We start from the raw sequence: 17092 nt of genomic DNA, 5'->3' as shown, positions 1-17092 counted from the left end.
TAGAACAGGTCCTGGCACTCCATAAATATTTATGGAAGGAAAGCAGGAAGGGAACCCGTACTGTATCTCTGGAAGGAGGATGAAAGAGGTCAAGATGTCAGCCGTTTCTAAATTCATTTTGGGGACAGTTCTCACCCAAACTCTAAAATGGTGTTCTCTTTTTCAAAATAATGTAGAATTTTGGAAAATAGTCCGAAATTGCAAAAGGAATTTGGCGATGGTTAATTACCTGCTGGATAGCACACAATTCTGAAGCTGTGGTGACGACCACGTGGCAGGCATTGGGCTGCAGTCCTCAGTGTGCCTAGGGAACCTGACTCAGGATAAAGGGCGAGTCTTAAGAGAAAATGCAAAGGGTACTGTGGGGCAAAGGGCTGCTAGAGAAAAATATTCAGGTACATCCTGTGATAGAACTAATTATATTAGAGTTAAATGAAAGAGGAGGACCTCATCCTTTTGAAAAGGAGCTATGTACGACTCTTGCGCAGAGAGAATGGGGAAACATTTTTCCAGGCATGAGAACAATGAGAAAAAGTCACAAAGGAAATTGTCGGTATATGTGACCACATAAAAATTGAGAACGTGGCTAATCAGACATCTGAAATAAAAAGGCTGAGGCTTTGGGTATCCCTGGGGCTTCCCTGGATGAATCAGATGGACCCATGCAGCTGGCAGCCACCCTGAGGGGTCTTAGGGGTCTTAGGGGCAAAGCTGACCAGGGCTGGAGTGGCATTAACTATGTCATAGCAGGATTCAGAGGCTTTGGGAAACCCTGGGTGACCTCAGCGTACTTGGTGTCCAGATCTAGGTCTTGGGTCTACTCAGAGCTTCAGGATAGGTGGGAAGGAGCAGAAGGGGGTTCAGTGCCAGAAGGAAGTACTCTCCAGTCCTGGTTCTGAGATGTGTCCTCATCACTCCCTGGGGCAGGGTCAGCTCAGGGGCTGGTGGGCACCTCCCCTCCAACTAGCTACCAGGCACATCCACAGGTCTCTGTGGTGCTGTGTCCCCTCTCAGATGCAGCCCTTCTCTGTGCTCTCATGGTTTCCTTGTCTGCCTCCCCCGGAGCCTGTGTATATAGTGAATGCTGGCCGGCTGACCAGCAGGCCGGATCCTGGCACCCCTCGATGACCCAGGGTGGCTGAGTTTTGCATTTAAACAGAAAATGAAGTGCAGGCACAGCATCTCTCACCAGAGCCCATTGCTCATTGCAGATCTGCAGAGAGTGACCGCGTGGGTAACATCACCGTGATTGGCTGGCAGATGGAGGAGAAGTCGGACCAGCGGCCTCCTGTGACTCGGTCTCTGGACACCGTCAATGGGAGGGTGAGCACACCACCTTGCCCCTCTCCGTTAGAAGGAGTAAGAGGACCTGTCCAAGTCGACTTTGCCTCTGGCCTCAGGGAAGGGAAAGACAGAGCCCCCAAGACAGGAGGTGCCAAGTACCCCCAGGCACTTCTCAAAATAGAAGGGGGTCCCCTCAGGGAGCATGGTATGCAAGGCTCTGCTGGGGGAGCCTGGCTGGGGAATCTGCAGTCAGGAGGGGAGAGGGGCTACTCGTGGGGGTATGGAATGACACCGGGATTACCTTTGTTGTTTTGTTCTATCTTCCCTCCCAGGCACACACGTGCCCCACAGCCACCTTGTGCACCTCTGCACCCTCTCACCTACCTTCTCTCCATCTCCTCCCCTCCCTCTCTGTCACCCTGTCTCCCATGCATCATTGCTCACGCAGACCCTCTCATGCTCTCAGACTACAGTTCTAAGTAAGAGTCCAAACACTGGTAAGTGGTCATTGCCATAAAATTACTCCAAATAAGCCCAGAACATCAGGCTGTGATAACATTCCTGGGCATCATCTGTTTCCTCCTCTCATTCTATACATCACAACAATGCAATACCAGGTGAACTGAGCTTGTCACTAGAAAATGGTGTGTGCGTGGCCTAAGTTCAGTATACTGGGAGGTGGATTAATTTGTGGCTTGGGCAGTGTGTTTATTGTAGAGTAAATGGTGGAGACTAATTTTTTAAGAGTAATATATGATGCACCTAGGCCACATTCCTACTGGGTGTTCTGGAGTTGTCTGGGCCTTACTGCTTCTCTGTGCTTTTCTGTACACATCCTCAGATGGTTCTGCCCGTTGATGAGAGCTTGACTGAGGCATTGGGAATCCGATCCAAATATGCTTCGCTGCGAAAAGACACTTTACTGAAATCGGGTAAACAGCTTCCTCTGTTGGTACTCTTGCCACTCTTGTGAGTGTCCTCTTGGGCCCGTGGTCACCCTTTCCTCCCCACCTGCTCTGGTTATCACGGCCAGGCATCCTGTGCCACGTTTTCAAAGGGCCGTGCCTTTTACCAGCACATGGAATTAGTAATACTCCAAACAAGGCGGGGAGGGGGCGAGGGTTCCTCCTTCATTTCACTCTTTCTCATTTTGCCTTGGGTTTTGTGACTGAAAACCTCCCCACCCCAGCTCCTGCACTTTAGAGTTAGTTACACATCCTGGGACAAGAAGATTGCATGTCGCAGGGGAGGAGCACGCAGGCTGTCCCCTGGCGGGTTTTGGTTTAAATATTTTCGTTCCCTTGAGATGAGCAGTAAGAAGCCCTGCTGAGGGCCTGGGGAGGAGGGCCCGTGCGACAGGCCTGCAGCCAGCTCACACACAGCCTCGGTCTCCCCTGCCACCTCACCTCAGTGTTCGGCGGCGCCATTTGCCGCATGTACCGGTTCCCCACCACCGACGGCAACCACCTGCGGATCCTGGAGCAGATGGCAGAGAGCGTGCTCTCGCTGCACGTGCCCCGGCAGTTCGTGAAGCTCCTGCTGGAAGAAGATGCAGCCAGGTGAGGCCATGTGGAGAGACCAGCCACCCGTCATGCCCATGTCGTATGCCCCTTCCTTTCTGGAAAGTTAGATGTGGTGGGTAGAGCACTGGCAGCAGAGAGACCAGACTGCAGACCCAGCCTCCACCACTTGCCTGCTCTGTGGCCTGGGCTTGCCAGAGCCTGCGTTTGCTCACCTGTATCTTGGAGTTCCTGTGCAAGCCAAGGTGCCAGAAGCACCAGATGTATGCCCAGCACTCAGTACCTGCTCCCTTCCCTTCCCTTCTCCTTTCCCCTCAGTTGGCCTTCAGAGAGTTAGGACTGGCTGATAGTTCTCTGGTCCTGGCTGCCTGGGTCAGCGGTTTCCTAGGGTAGGGCCACAATGATACAGGCTACAGAAGCCTAAGTACAGCCCACTGGGGCCCTCTGCTCCTCCGTATATCTCAGCCCAGGGCATATTCCAATGGTCCCAAGACAGGGAGAAGCCAGAGAGGTGATTCAGCACCACAGATTGTGTCTCCTGTCTTCCTCAGATGTCATTTCTGCTCATCATAAAATGATGTTAATTGTGAACACAATATGACAGAGCATGAAAGGAAACAATGCAGTCAGAATCTCACTGTTTTAATACAGCTATTTTTAAAAATTTTTTTATCTTGAAAAAGAAATCAACCTCAGAGGAAAATGACAAGAATAATGCAATAAGCTGCTGTATCTCTCTACATGTACTATTTTACAGTTATTTTAATTTTAACATTTTTCCTTTCACCTTTTCCATATTTGTTCAGTTTTTCCTAGCTCCCATCTGCTTTTGCATAGATCTTCGGTTTTTGTGCTATAATTTTTAACTATGGCACAAATTCCCATTATTCAGACTGTATCTTGTGTGTGTGTGTGTGTGTGTGTGTGTGTATACCACACACAAGATGTATATAAGATATATATATACACACACACACTATATATACATATATATTGTTTTTTAATGTTTATTTTTTTTGGGGGGAGCTAGTGAACAGAGGCTCCAAAGTGGGCCCTGCATTGACAGCAGACAGTCCCATGTGTGGCTTGAACTCACGAACCATGAGATTATGACCTGAGCTGAAAGTTGGATGCTTAACCGACTGAGCCACCCAGGCGCCCCTCGGACTATAACTTGAAAGCATTTATTCATTTCAAAGGCATTTTGGTTTTGAGGGCATTGTTGCGTTTTACACACGTGGCTGGTGGTGTGCCTGGTGTGGGAGGCTTCTTGAGCGAGACAGACCATGAGAGACAGACCCTCCGGAGAAGCAGGGGCCGTGCACAGAGCCCCGGCTGCACGAGCTGTGTACAGAAATCAGAAGGGGTGGAGAGAAGGAGGGTGGTCTGGGCAAGCCTCTGTGAGCCGTGACATTAAGCTGACACCTGGAGCCTAAGAAGGAGCCACGTGACATATGGGTAGAGACACCAGAGAGAGCCCAGCAGCAGCTGTGGCAGACGGGGCTCATGTGCTCGTGAGCAGACCCACAGCTGGTGGGCGAGCTGGCCAGCAGTGAGCAGGGACGGAGGCCTCACCACAGCCTTGCCCACGTTGGTGTTCTTTTACTTTGATGTTGCTAATTTAATAATAATAAAATGGTACAACTCTCTGTTTACCTTCAGAGAATTTAGTAGATTACACAGAATTAGCTTTTTTTAATCCCCCCCAAAGGAAAACATGCATAGTATGAAAAAACAGATAGTGCCAAAACAGCATAATAGTGCCAACAACATAAGTCTTGAGACCTTCTCCTCTCTGATCTACTTCCCAGAAACATCCACTTTTAGCCATTGTTTACCACTATGTTTCTAAATATAGTATTCTCTTAACTAACCAGTTTCAGGGATTAGCTACTCATTCCCTGTGATAAAGATTTTAGGTCTTTTGTAGTTTCCCATTACCCAGCTTCCTAATATGGTTATCCTTTTTTCTTTTTTTAAAATCCGTCTTGTGTTTTCATTATTCTGATTATGTAGCTGTTATTTTACTGCTGAGCTAAGACATTTATATTTCAGTTTTTATACAGCTTTTAATTTTTCTGGAGGTGACAGATCCTCTTTTTTCTTCTCCTCTTCTCCCTTTCCTGCCCTCATGTAACTTTTAGATTTAAACAACTCATTACTCCCATAGACAGCCAAAGGAGGCACAGCCAAAGTTGCTAGCTCCCCGTGGCCCTGGCCCCTTACCCTGAGGGACGGCACTGAAATAGTGGGGGCTGGGTAAGTGCGGCAGAGCATGGCCACCTGGTGCCGTCCAGCTGTACACTGCCGCTCGGCAGCTTTATGTTTCGCTGCAATGTTCTTAGGGGCGGGGCAGGAAGGCCCAGGCCTCCCCAGAACGTGGGGGCAGTGAGAAGCTGTCTCAGCAGCTCCTGGGGGAGACAGGTGAGTGAGATGGCCTCATGCAGTCGCTTACAGGCCTCCACTCCTCTCGTCTTCCAGGACGGTCCCACGTCCTTCTGTGCTGCCCAGACTCACATGGGCTGCAATCCAGGCCTTCACCCGCATGGCCTATGTGGGTACCAGCAAGGAACCGCTCCCCTAAAGCCCCTCTCCTCCACTTGGTTTTCCCCGGACATTTGACAGAGTTTCTGTGAAAAGCTTCTCTGGGTGTTTTTCCACATGGTGAGTGGCCTGCCCTTCACACGGCCATTCCTCTTAGAGCGCTCTGTCATGCTGCCCCACTGCTTGCTCTGTAGACCTGTGGTGTAGCCATTGTGCGAGGCCTTCCCTGGCATCGGCGATATGTCCATGTCCATTTTGTTCTCCTGCTTGGTTAGGACTCCTGTGCACCTCGCAGAGAAGTGAGCCGGCTGCACGGCCTGATGTAGTGTGTCTTGCAGAGTGTGTGAACTGGAGGAGTTGGGGGATCTGTCCCCTTGCTGGGAGAGCCTCCGGCGCCAGATTGTCACTCAGTACCAGACCATTATCCTCACGTACCAGGAGAACCTCACTGACCTCCATCAGTACAAAGGTGGGTGCTGGGTCTCCCCTTTCCCAGCTAGCAAACCAGAACCTGGCTCCAGTACTGTCACTGACAGACACTCCTAATGGGTTTTTAAAAATAGATTCTCATGTAGGTGTGAACTCCTTAGAATATGGATTTCTCAGATCTTAATTAAGACAAGTATGTGAAATGCATTGAAAATTCCTTCTCTGGTGTCATCTGCCAACTAACGTAGGATGAAATTTAAGAGAGATGAAATCACAGGCTGTTGGTTCAAGGTATTTTTTCATCTTTGTCTAAAATGCCCAAGGGAAATGCCCAAAAGACATAAACCATTTACTTTCAGACAGAGTGGTTTCCTAGACTTCCCACTTTAAATATTTAACAGTCCTTGCATTGAACGTCTGAATTGTCTAAGTGGAGCTCTCCATTTTAAGATTCAAAAAAGAGTGAAGTACAGGAACCTTTCTTCTTGAAAGATGCTATTTGATTTTCAAAACACTCTTAAGGGTAGATTTAGAAGACTATTCTTAACTAATTCCCTTTTTATTCAAAAACAGAATGAATTTTTTGGGTTTTCTTTATTCTCTATCTTCACATTCTTTCCTTCTCCCCCATTACATAAGGGAATTTTGGGGTTAAAAGAAGATCTCAAGTCTTTACTGTGGTTTTGACACAGAACATAGGAACTTGTCCATGAACTTGGCTGAGAAGAAGCCAGATACAGGCATGAGGACAAGATGATGGTGTCCCGGGTTTGGTTTGAATCTGAAGGGCAGGTCTAAGTATATTGGCAGCATATGACTGAAGGAACTTAGGCACCTACCCATGCCAGGTACCTGTTACCTGAGAAAGCAGGAAACCCACATGAACTTGAGTTTCCAGAGCAGAGAATCTCAAATGTCAGTGTGCATCCTGGTCCTTGAGGATCTTGCGGCAGTGCAGATCTAGGATTCTGCATTTCTAACAGGCTCTCAGGATGCCACTACTGCTGATTTCTGGGCCACTGTGAGTATCAGGTCCTGGAGGACAGTCTCCTAGGGCAAAATGCAAAGCAGACATCGGCTGGTCTGCATTTTGTATCCTGGCAAAATTCACCTTTTATCACTAGAGAAAAGGTCTATTTCTTCTGTTCTTCTGATTGTCGGTTAATTTATAATCCCTTTCTTTTCTAGGCATGTAGTTCTTAATTAGTGTTGGATTCTGATCAGAGAAACAAGATCGTAGATGATAGTTACAAAACATCATCCTCCTTAACTGCGCCCCCCCCCCCCACCCGCCACCCTTTGTGTAAACAAGGGAACACATTTAGGTTTGTGTTTCAGAGGGTCGCTATCCATGCTGTGCGGCATCTGTTCGTCTTGATAGATCTGAGGTGATGAGCAGACCTTTTCACCCTGTTGCAGAATTGAGATGTGTTGCTCTAGTGGAACCAATTTCTCAGCTCTTGCATGATGGCAGTCTCTAAAGTTGGAACAGGCAGTCCCTAGCATGGACCCATTTGCTTTTTATAGCAGTGCTGACATCGTGTTGCGCAAAATCAGTCTTTGTGGCGGACCTTTCAGTTGAGAGCTGAGTCATGGGAAGGCAGGGCACCAGTAACCGTAGCCTTCTGAAGCTGCTTCTGCCCGGCTCTGCTCTCCACCTGAGTGCCTGGAGCCAGTCTTCTGGCCAGCGAGCCTCCCTCCCCCAGTGTTTCACCCACCTTGCCATCTGGAAATGAAATGTGCTCATGGGTAATTCAGAATTTCCTAGGCCACTGCCAGCGTGTTCATGCTTACTCGTAGCGACTTCCTCAGAATATCTCTGTTCTACTTGCCATTCCTGAGTGCAGGGTACATGTCAATGGTCCTTGTTTTCTCATATTCCGTTTCTTTAGGTCCCTCGTTTAAAGCAAGCAGTTTGAAAGCAGATAAAAAGTTAGAATTTGTTCCTACAAATTTGCACATACAGAGGATGAGAGTTCAAGACGATGGGGGGTCAGGTAACTATTTTTCTGTTCCTCTCGCTGAATCTCACTTCACTTCCTTTCTCCCTGTGCACCTGGCCCCCGAGTTGCCCTGCATATGTCCAGCCTTCCCTGTATGTTCTTCTGCCCGGCAAATGAGATAAGAGACATGTTACAGGACCTTTGTAAGGTCTTTGTGCCCTCGTCTTTTCCCTCCTTTTGTTCCTGCCCCCTCGTCTGTCCTCCTTCCAGCTTCCCTTTGTGTTTCTGTGGCAGAAAGTCGCCTGTCAGTTACCCTTCCCAAGGAGGGTTACAAGGTGAGTGTTGCTGGTGGCTGCCTCCGGCCCTTTATGGCCCCATCTCAAGACATGTAGGAACCTCTGCTGAGATGATGGTGCTGGGCTCTAGGGGTCCCGCAGACAATCCAAGCTATGGGACTGAGGGAACAGGCTGCTTGGAAATGGGCCGGAGGGGCAGGGTCCCAGAGCTGCGTGCATATCCCTGTAGCTGGCTTGTCCACAGGCCTGAGCCCAGAGTAATGGAGGAGAGCTTTCTGTCATTCAGATCAGAACTATGACATCGTCACCATCGGAGCGCCAGCAGCACACTGCCAAGGTTTTAAGTCAGGAGGTCTCCGCAAAAAGCTGCACAAATTTGAAGAGACCAAGAAGCAGTAAGTATATGGAGGGTGTCTGTGGTCCTTGTATGGCTGTCTGGTGCTTCCTAGGCTAAAAAAAAAAAAAAAAAAAAAAAGAATCAAAATATGACTGCAAAAATCCAGCCATCCACTCTGCTTTTGTGTGGCGGGAGGAGCTGCCTCGTTGCCCCTGTGCTACTCTGTGTGTGTGGCTGAGCTGGGTGGTGATGAGGGCACCTGATTAGTGGTCCTGACCCCGCAAGTGAACAGCAAATTGAAATCCCCCTGGAAGGTGGCTACCCTTTGTGGGCTCTCCGCTGGCTCAGCCGTCCCTTAAAGCCCCTAGTCAGTCACACCAGGTGTGGTGTGTGTCGAATGCCACAAAGTGTGAAGCCTGCAAGAGATCATTTCCTTTCCTAAAAGGACTGCAGTGGTAAACATTCCCCGTTTTAAGAAGGTTAGAGGGGGTGGGGGTGGAAGCTGCACACAGCTGCAGTCCAAGCAGGAAATTGCCAGGTAGGCAGGTGGGGGAGGGTGTTGTGGAGGATGCAGTGAGGCGTGGCTGAGGCATGGTGTTTTGAGGAGAGGAGCTGAGGGTGAGGGCTGGCCTCGTTGGCAGCCTGTGCAGTGCGGGGCCACACGCTGGTGACCAGGGTTGTGGGGCTGACAGATGTAGCCCTGGCCCTGAGGAGCTCCCTGCCTTGCCTGGGAGCGGACAAGTCAACTCCACCATTTGGAGCAAGTGCCATGCCTGGAGCATGGGTGACGTGGAGACAGCCATAAATCCCAGCTGTTGTGTTGGATATGTGGGAAGTGTTGGTACTCTTCCAGAATGTCACCCATCAGGATTTATGTAGGTGAGGGATGAGAGTGTAAGAGGTAGGGGCAAGAGTGTAAATGATCCTGTAAGATCCAGGGACCATGAAGTAAAGGAAGTAGCACAAAGGTGTCCCCTTGGGGAGAAGGGTTATTACTTGATCATGTGTTCAGGCTGATAGGGAAGATGAAAGTGAATGCATCTGGAGATGCAAAGGCCAGAGCAGGCACGTAGTCGTAGAAGGGACTAGAGAAAGTGAGATGCAGAGAGATCTTTGAGGAATGAAGGAACAAGCTGCAGATACCGTGGATCAGCCTCTGGAGAATGTGGAATTGAAAGTGTCAGACTTACAATGGAGAATGGAACAGCTGGAAGGAAGGTGAAGCAAAGGCCCAGGGGCATCAAGAGAATCAACAAGGCTTCCAGGTGGAGAGCATTAGCACCTGCTGGGGAAGTCGGGGGCTCTGTGCTTCCGTGGCCAGGAGTCAGGACACAGATTGAGAAAACTGACCGCAGACTGGGTCAAGGAGGGGGAAAGGTCAGGTGCAGTAGCCGGTCAGTGGGCTAAGGGGATCAGGGATGCAGGTAGGAGTTTCTCTACCCATGGGGTGAGGCTGGAGGATAAGCAGGCAGGTGGAAGAGAGCACACCATGAGAAATCATCACTGGGATGTGTGCACAGGTTACCCCAAAACCAAGGGAGCCCCGGAGCCAGATGCAGGAAGAACAAGAAAGGGCCAGGGGTTAGGAAGAGGAATTTCAGCCTTAAGGGCAAGGCAACATTCTTGGGAAGCCCCCAGACAGTCTGCTTGACCTTGATTGATTCCACAAGGGCTCTTCCTTGCCCAGACAAGCCATGTAACCAGACCCGCCTGAGGAGTCACTGACTCCAGGGTTCTCTGGGAATTAGGATGAAGAGGAAGATTCCTGGGCCCACCGCAGCTCTGCACAGCCAGCCAAGAAATTGCGTGTCTGTCACTCCATTGCATGTGGCTGTATGGGGGTTAGAGTAGGAGATTTGAGGGTGCTACAGGCCCTAGGGGGGAAAGCCCATCAGGAGGGCTCACCACTGGCTGTCCCTGTCCCAGAAAGGTCAGGATGTTAATACCTGATTACTCTGTATGTTAACTTTAGAACTTATTTTCAAAATGCCTCTGGAGTATTTTTCACATAAATAATATAAATTTTCATTTAATTTCCTATTCCCATTATAAAACTGCTTGCAGAAATGATTTTCATTATTTGAACTTTCCTTTAAATGCAGACATAACTTGCCCACAGGTGAAATGTCTCCCTGGGGCTTGTGCAATGGCACTGATGTTGCTCTGATGACTGAGCACATTGGGCTCATGAGTTTTATTGTCCCTGCAGTGGGGGCCTCGACACCTAACTTGAAGAATTTTGACAAAAGATAACTTGGCTTTTTAATTTTTTGTTTTGCATTTAGTGTTTGCTAACTCCTAATATTTCGTTTTGGTTCTTTTCTTTAGCAGTTTTGAGGAGTGTTGGTGAGTTTTCTGTCTGTGGAGAGAGTGTCTGTTTGGGTCTTGCTCTCATGTAGAGAAAGCCTGTGCTGTCCCCTCCTCTGTGAGGTGCTTCACCCCTCGGTGCCGCCGGGGGCCCCTAGTTAGAGCCTGGTAGACAGAATTCTCCCTTCCAACTGCAATGTTCTTTGATAATGAATAGCCTGTCTCCAGTCCACCATTTTACCTTTAAAATCTGGCAGCAGTTCATTGCTGTGTGCACTCCGCTCCAAGAGAAGAACCAGTCCTGTTCCTCCCAGGCCAGGCAAGTCCCGGGTGCTGGAATTTCAAGTCAACCCATTGGTGTGGCTGGGAATCCCTTTCTGGCTTCTTTTACAAGAGTCTTAGGGCTTCAGGTTTCCCTTTCCCATCGCCTCTTGCGGGAATGAAGCCAGCTTACATTTTCATAATAATAATTTATGCAGATTTTTAAAACAGTGTTCCTTGGGTCAATTTTCCCCCTGAGGGCAAACCAAGAGTTAATATAACCAAGTGACTTTTTCTACCAAAGAATTAGATGGCAGCCGGAAATCACTGTCTGCTGCCTGGGGTCTCCACCGCTCCCCCAGGCCCTCCGTGGTCACGCCCGACGTGCTGGCTCAGGCTATAGCCAGGCCCGTGCAGTGCCCTTCACTTGGTGGCAGGCCCCAGAAGCCCCTGCAGCCCTTTGGAGCTGCTGCCATCTCAGAGCTGGTGAGGCTCAGGGGCCATGGCTGGGCCCTGCCTGAGATGTCAGGGCTCTGGTGGGGACAGCAGGTGCTGAGGAACCTCCCACCCACACTGAGGCCTCTGCAGCTTTCCCCACTTTTAGGACTAGGTGACTGTATATTCACGATCATCACTGAGCGGCAGCTCTTTGAAATTTACTCTTCCACACCCCCCCATATGCTTCCTGTGTGTAAGTCCTGGATTACTGTTATTAGAACGTGGCCTGTGAGAACACAAGGTGAGTAGGGGGTGGTGCTTTCCTTTTGACTTGGGGGGATGGTATGTATTGGTTGAAGTGTACACGACCATCTACATACACACGTGTGTATCTACATGAAGCACACATTGCATGTGTGCTCGAAATATTGGGGCCAGGGAAAAACAGATTTTTAAAAATTCTATTTGAGATTGTATTTTTAAGACTAAATTGTCTGAAATGGCAGCTATTCATTTGGAAGAGTGATTGCAGATTGGAAAGTAGTCATGTGCACATCGTGCTGTGAAATGACTTCTCAGATCACGTGGGCTTGGTTGCGGTCTGCTGCATGGGCTTCTGGCAAATCCATTGTGTTTTACTGTGGTGTGTGGGCTTGGGGTGTTGTTTCTTTCTGGGGTGCTTTGGTTTTTGGGTTTTGCATGTTTACACCATAGTCTGTCAAGGGAAGTTTCTTGGTGACCTGCCTTCGGGTTACCCTGGAAAGGGCCTGGCAGAGGAGGATCTCCAGCCCTCATCTCCAGGGGGAACTATGGAGGTTGTGCTCCTCCACCTTCACTCTCTTCCCCAAAACCCAAAGGACAGCCCTTTGAGGGAACCAGTCAGGGCTGATAAGGATGGGGACTAGAGCTCACAACTTCAGATTGCAAGAGACCTTCTCATCGGTGCTTTACCACTCTCTGCTTTCTTTGGCTTTCTCAGATGGTCTGAAAAATAAATGTGTAATATTAAGATGGTTTTGGATCTTCACTGAGAGACTTGCCATCTATCACCTCCATCTTGAATGGCCAAACATGGTGCTCGCTTCGGCAGCACATATACTAGAATGGCCAGACACATTAGCCAGGCCCCACACAGCCAGGATGCAGAGTCAGTTCTCCGGAGGCCCATGTCTGTGCTGCGCAGGGGCTGGGCTGTAGCCTTGACATCGATCCTAAGATCACACACTGCTTGATGGTGAGAAGGCAGGGAAGGAGGAAGAGCCAGGTTTCCAAAGCTGTTGAGGTGCCCAGGCCTGGCCTCTGGCCTGGCACGTTCTGTACCTCCTCTTCATCCGATGGGACATTGTTTTTCCAAGTAGAGAAGCACTGGAGAAGGAAGTCCAGTTTGCTGTGGTCAGAGGTGTAAGGGAGGAGAACTATGTGGGCGTGCACAGAAAGTTTGAAGATTGGCCAAATGGAGAAATAGGTTTCTTGTGGAAAGTCCAGCACCCATGGCAATCTCCCTTCACTGTGGTAAACTGACCCCTCTGGGATTAGCAGATCCCGTGTCTCCATTTCTGTACTGCTGAGAACTTGACAGGTGAGGTTCTTAGGTGAAAGATTATTAGTATTTGGGTAATTACTGGGCTCAGTATCTGTGTGCACACTTACATAAGAATATAGACATGTACAAATGGAGATAAAAGACTTCATTGTTTTAATAGTTTAAGGCTTCTACCATATGGACAGAAGAAATCTCTTGAGATGTGCTTTTGCCTGTCAACAGGTAGACTAGCCTAGGAGAACATCCCTGAGAATCAGAACACTTAACTTTGTGTTGGTTGTGGGCTAGGGTTGGGATGCTGCTGCCATCTTCATACATTTGAGGAAAGCCCTTAGAATCTGTTTTTATCCTTTACAGTACACCATCCAGCTGCCAGTCCATAATCTACATACCACAGGACATCATCAGAGCCAAGGAGATCATTGCCCAGATCAATACCCTGAAAACCCAAGTGAGTTATTATGCAGAGCGGCTCTCCAGGGCAGCCAAGGACAGGTCTGCCACAGGTCTTGAAAGAACCCTCGCCATTCTAGCAGACAAGGTAGGAGGGACTACCCTGCTGCATGTGGGATGGGGGCTCCCTTGGGTTTCTAGAAACACTTGGGACACCCCATGTGTGCTTGGAGGTGTCCACAGAAAGGGTGACATTGGGATGACCTTGAAGATCTAGTTTCAGGTTTCATTCCCCCAAAGGCCATGGGAGGTTAGGTGATTTGCCTGTGGCCACAGAACTGGTTGGGGCAGGCCAAGGACAGATCCCAGAGCATGTGACTTCCAGCTGCTACTTCATGCAGATATGTCTCCCCTGAAATCCATGGGGTTCATTGTTGAATCTGGCATAGTTCCACAGCTTTCTTAGCAACTGCCTACTCAGTATGTTTTTTGCCACATTTTTATTGACTTGGAATTTGAAAAAAGAAGCTGAATTATTACACAAACATGCAATAAGGAAAATACAACTTCATTGGCCTAAATATAAACAGTAAGCTGTTTTCTAATTAACCAAAATTTGATCCTGATTAAAAATATATAAATATTGGTTTAAACTGGGGGATTAGATACACCAGATCATCTTGATGGATGATGCTTTTTCAAATTAGTCTCAACACACACACACACACACACACACACACACACACACACACACAGATTCTGATCACACTTCCCCACTCACACCCACTTTGGTGGGGTGAGATGCTGTTCCTGACCAGAATGTGCTATATCCTTCACATGTGTTCACTTAGCAAAAAGATTGAGAGCTGGGAATTAGATCCACTTAGAAAAGAAAGATGATGTTATCAGAAGGAAAATTATGAGCCACAGAACTAACTCCTGCATACAGAATTCCCCAGAACCACAGTGCTGTGCTGAGAGCCCCACTGCTCAGAGCCCAGGGCTTCAAGGATTAGAAGCAGAAAAGATAAGACTTCAGTCATCGAACCAATGTCAGGCCTGTCCCCTATAACTAGAGTGGACAGCTCAGGGAGTCGGTGAAGACAAGGAACCGGGGCTCTCTTCAGGCTCTTCCTGGAGTCCTGTCAGGCTCAGAAGCAGGCAGGGATCGAAGAAAGTCAGAGGTTCCTCGACCTCCGTCCATTCTCTCTGTGTCCTCCAGACTTCTTGTGGGAACCTTTAAACTGCTCACGTGGCAGCCTTTAAACTCAGCCGTCCTGAGGGCTCTTGCGCTATGGAGAAGGGTACGCAGCTGGGTCTCAGGACAGTTCTGAGCCCTTAGAGAGGACCAGCCTTGCAGCCCCTCACCTGGGGGCTCAGCAGCTTTGGTTTGTGTGTGCTGCAGACCCGGCAGCTGGTCACCGTGTGCGACTGCAAGCTGCTGGCCAACTCCATCCACGGGCTGAACGCAGCGCGACCCGACTACATTGCCTCCAAGGCCTCCCCCACGTCGAGTGAGGAGGAGCAGGTGATGCTTAGGAACGACCAGGACACCCTCATGGCCAGGTGGACGGGGAGGAATAGCCGGTCTTCTCTGCAAGTGGACTGGCATGAGGAGGAGTGGGTGAGTCTGCTGCTCGTGGCCCTTATTCTGCTACTGAGCTTGGGTTGAAGAACTCAGAGCCTCTTGCCTGCTCCTCCCCACCCGGAAGTGCCTAACATGTCAGCTGCTTCGTAGACGTGCTCCACACCTCTTTTCTGGAGGGCTGCCTGATTTACCGAAGGAGATGGCATTTTCACACCTTGTGTCCATCTGAGGGGCAGGGCTGCTGCAGGCCCGACTGGTGTCAGACCTGGTTGTAAAGGGGGCAGTGTTCTCTGTGGAGCCCTTGCCCTGCTGGAGGCCTCTCCCCTCACCAGCCTCCTGCTTCCTCAAAGCTCTGCTTGCAGCCAGCCCTCCTAGGGCTGTTTGTATTTGGGGGGATAGTGAGGAGTCTGGAGATGCACCCGGACACTGCATGCAGAGCATTCTGCTTCCTGACGGAGTGGCCCTGAGAGCAGCATCTGTCTTTCCTGTGGGAGCAACACATCACACAGGTCGTTTTTGCCTTTTGTTGGGACTATTGCTTGGAGGCAGTGTTCTGCGAGGCACTGAGGTACTAGTCAGCAGCAAAGTGCTCCTCTAGCCCTGCCCTGGCGTCCTGTATTCTGCGTGGGTTTCTGCAAACCACTCCTAGCCCTGCCTCACTGCTTTCCCACTTCCCCCGTATGAAGTGATCAGAAGTTTCCATTACCTTCCCTCAGTCTCGTGTGTTTGATGGTTGTAGGAGGTGTGTGGTGGAAAGAGGAGCGGATGCACTGGCTCCCTGGGCCCTGTGCCCTTTCTGCCAGCTCTGGAAGGCACTGGGAAGTCCTAGCTGGCCTCCATGACAGTTATTAGCAAACGTGTCCCCAGCTTTAAAAACAATGAGCGCAGTGCATTTGTGTTTTGAAAAGCAAATGCAACGGTAATGGAGAACTTTGAATTAATCTTGATGTTCTAAATTCGTGGTATTTTAGTGATCCTAGTGGCCCAGGGCAGAGGAATCAGTGTGTGGGGGCACCAGGGGTGGGGGTGGGTAGATTGTGCTCTGTTCTGTTTTTCCCACTGGGAGAGCTGACCCAAATGGGCCCTTTTGGTTTGGAAGGAGAAAGTGTGGCTGAACGTAGACAAGAGCCTGGAGTGCATCATTCAGCGGGTGGACAAGCTGCTGCAGAAGGAGCGCCTGCATGGCGAGGGCTGTGAGGATGTCTTCCCTTGCGCAGGCAGCTGTACCAGCAAGAAAGGTAACCGGCACAGCCACGCCTACTGGATCAAACCGGAAGACCCTCTATGATGTCCCCTCCTCGCCATGCCCCTCACCATCTCCTCCGCTGCATGCCATCCTCGCCTGACCACAACGTGCTATGCATCCACGCTTCCCATTCACGCTGCCTCCACCTCACCGCTGCATATGTCTGTCTGTCTGTCTGACTCCATGACTCCTTCCCCCACACAGACTGCAGGGAGGGCTGTCAGCAGAGCCAGAGGTCACTGTGTGGAGCAGGCGGGCAGTGAGGGCAGAGGCTCCTGTAGTCCACGCCCCTGGAGCCCACGTGTGAATCTGCAAGTCTGGCTAAGGCAGAATCAGAAGGCCCTCTTGGGTCTCATTGCCACATCAGTGAGGGGGTGCTCCTGGGCTTTGCTGGTTTGCAAACCAATCTGAGAACCTGAAGGAGGCAGAAAATGCAGATGCTTTTCTGATAAGATTGTTTATTGAATTGGGAATTGGTAGAATCAGGAAAAGGTGAATCATGCAGGGACACAGCTGGATGAGAGCTGTTAGCAGGCTCAGCACACTTGTCTAAAGGCTGGTTGTCATTGGCTGGGCATGCTCTTCTCCAGCAGGGCATGCCGCCTTGGGAATTGTTGGTAACTCAGTCAGGTGGCGGCACCTGTTCTTGGAGGCTGAGTTTAGGTTCCTCTGTCCAGCACCACCTCCGAGGCAGTGCCCTCAGTAGATGGTAGGACGTTGGCAATGAGCAACATGCTTCAGAAACCCGTCTTCTGCCTGTGGAGACCCGGAGCACAATCAGCCACTCTGTCCTGCATATAGCCCTAAAGCCAGGGGCTGCATGCTTTCTAAACAGGCACATCCTTGCCACTCAGGGACCTTTTCTTGCCACCTTTTCCTGTAAGAGCTGATGGGGGTGGGGTTATGTGCCAGGCAGCTGAGAGCTGGCTGCAGACCTTTGGGAGTGTTTAAACTGTAGTTAGT

General features: G+C 49.8%; 1 protein-coding gene across 1 annotated transcript in view; it reads left to right on the top strand.

The window, feature by feature from the left end:
- Positions 1 to 17092, top strand: part of INPP4A (inositol polyphosphate-4-phosphatase type I A) — a 129317-nt gene that overhangs the window by 87966 nt on the left and 24259 nt on the right. Inside the window, 10 exon segments of the mRNA XM_032592626.1 lie at positions 1212 to 1323; positions 2126 to 2216; positions 2696 to 2843; positions 5687 to 5817; positions 7670 to 7774; positions 8303 to 8411; positions 10682 to 10699; positions 13260 to 13443; positions 14701 to 14919; positions 15983 to 16121. Coding sequence (XP_032448517.1) covers positions 1212 to 1323; positions 2126 to 2216; positions 2696 to 2843; positions 5687 to 5817; positions 7670 to 7774; positions 8303 to 8411; positions 10682 to 10699; positions 13260 to 13443; positions 14701 to 14919; positions 15983 to 16121 — 1256 coding nt within the window.

The sequence above is a fragment of the Lynx canadensis genome, chromosome A3 (assembly GCF_007474595.2).
Source record: "Lynx canadensis isolate LIC74 chromosome A3, mLynCan4.pri.v2, whole genome shotgun sequence".
Taxonomy (NCBI): Eukaryota; Metazoa; Chordata; class Mammalia; order Carnivora; family Felidae; genus Lynx; species Lynx canadensis.
The sequence above is the reverse complement of the archived record's forward strand: the minus strand, read 5'-3'. Positions and strand labels throughout refer to the sequence as shown.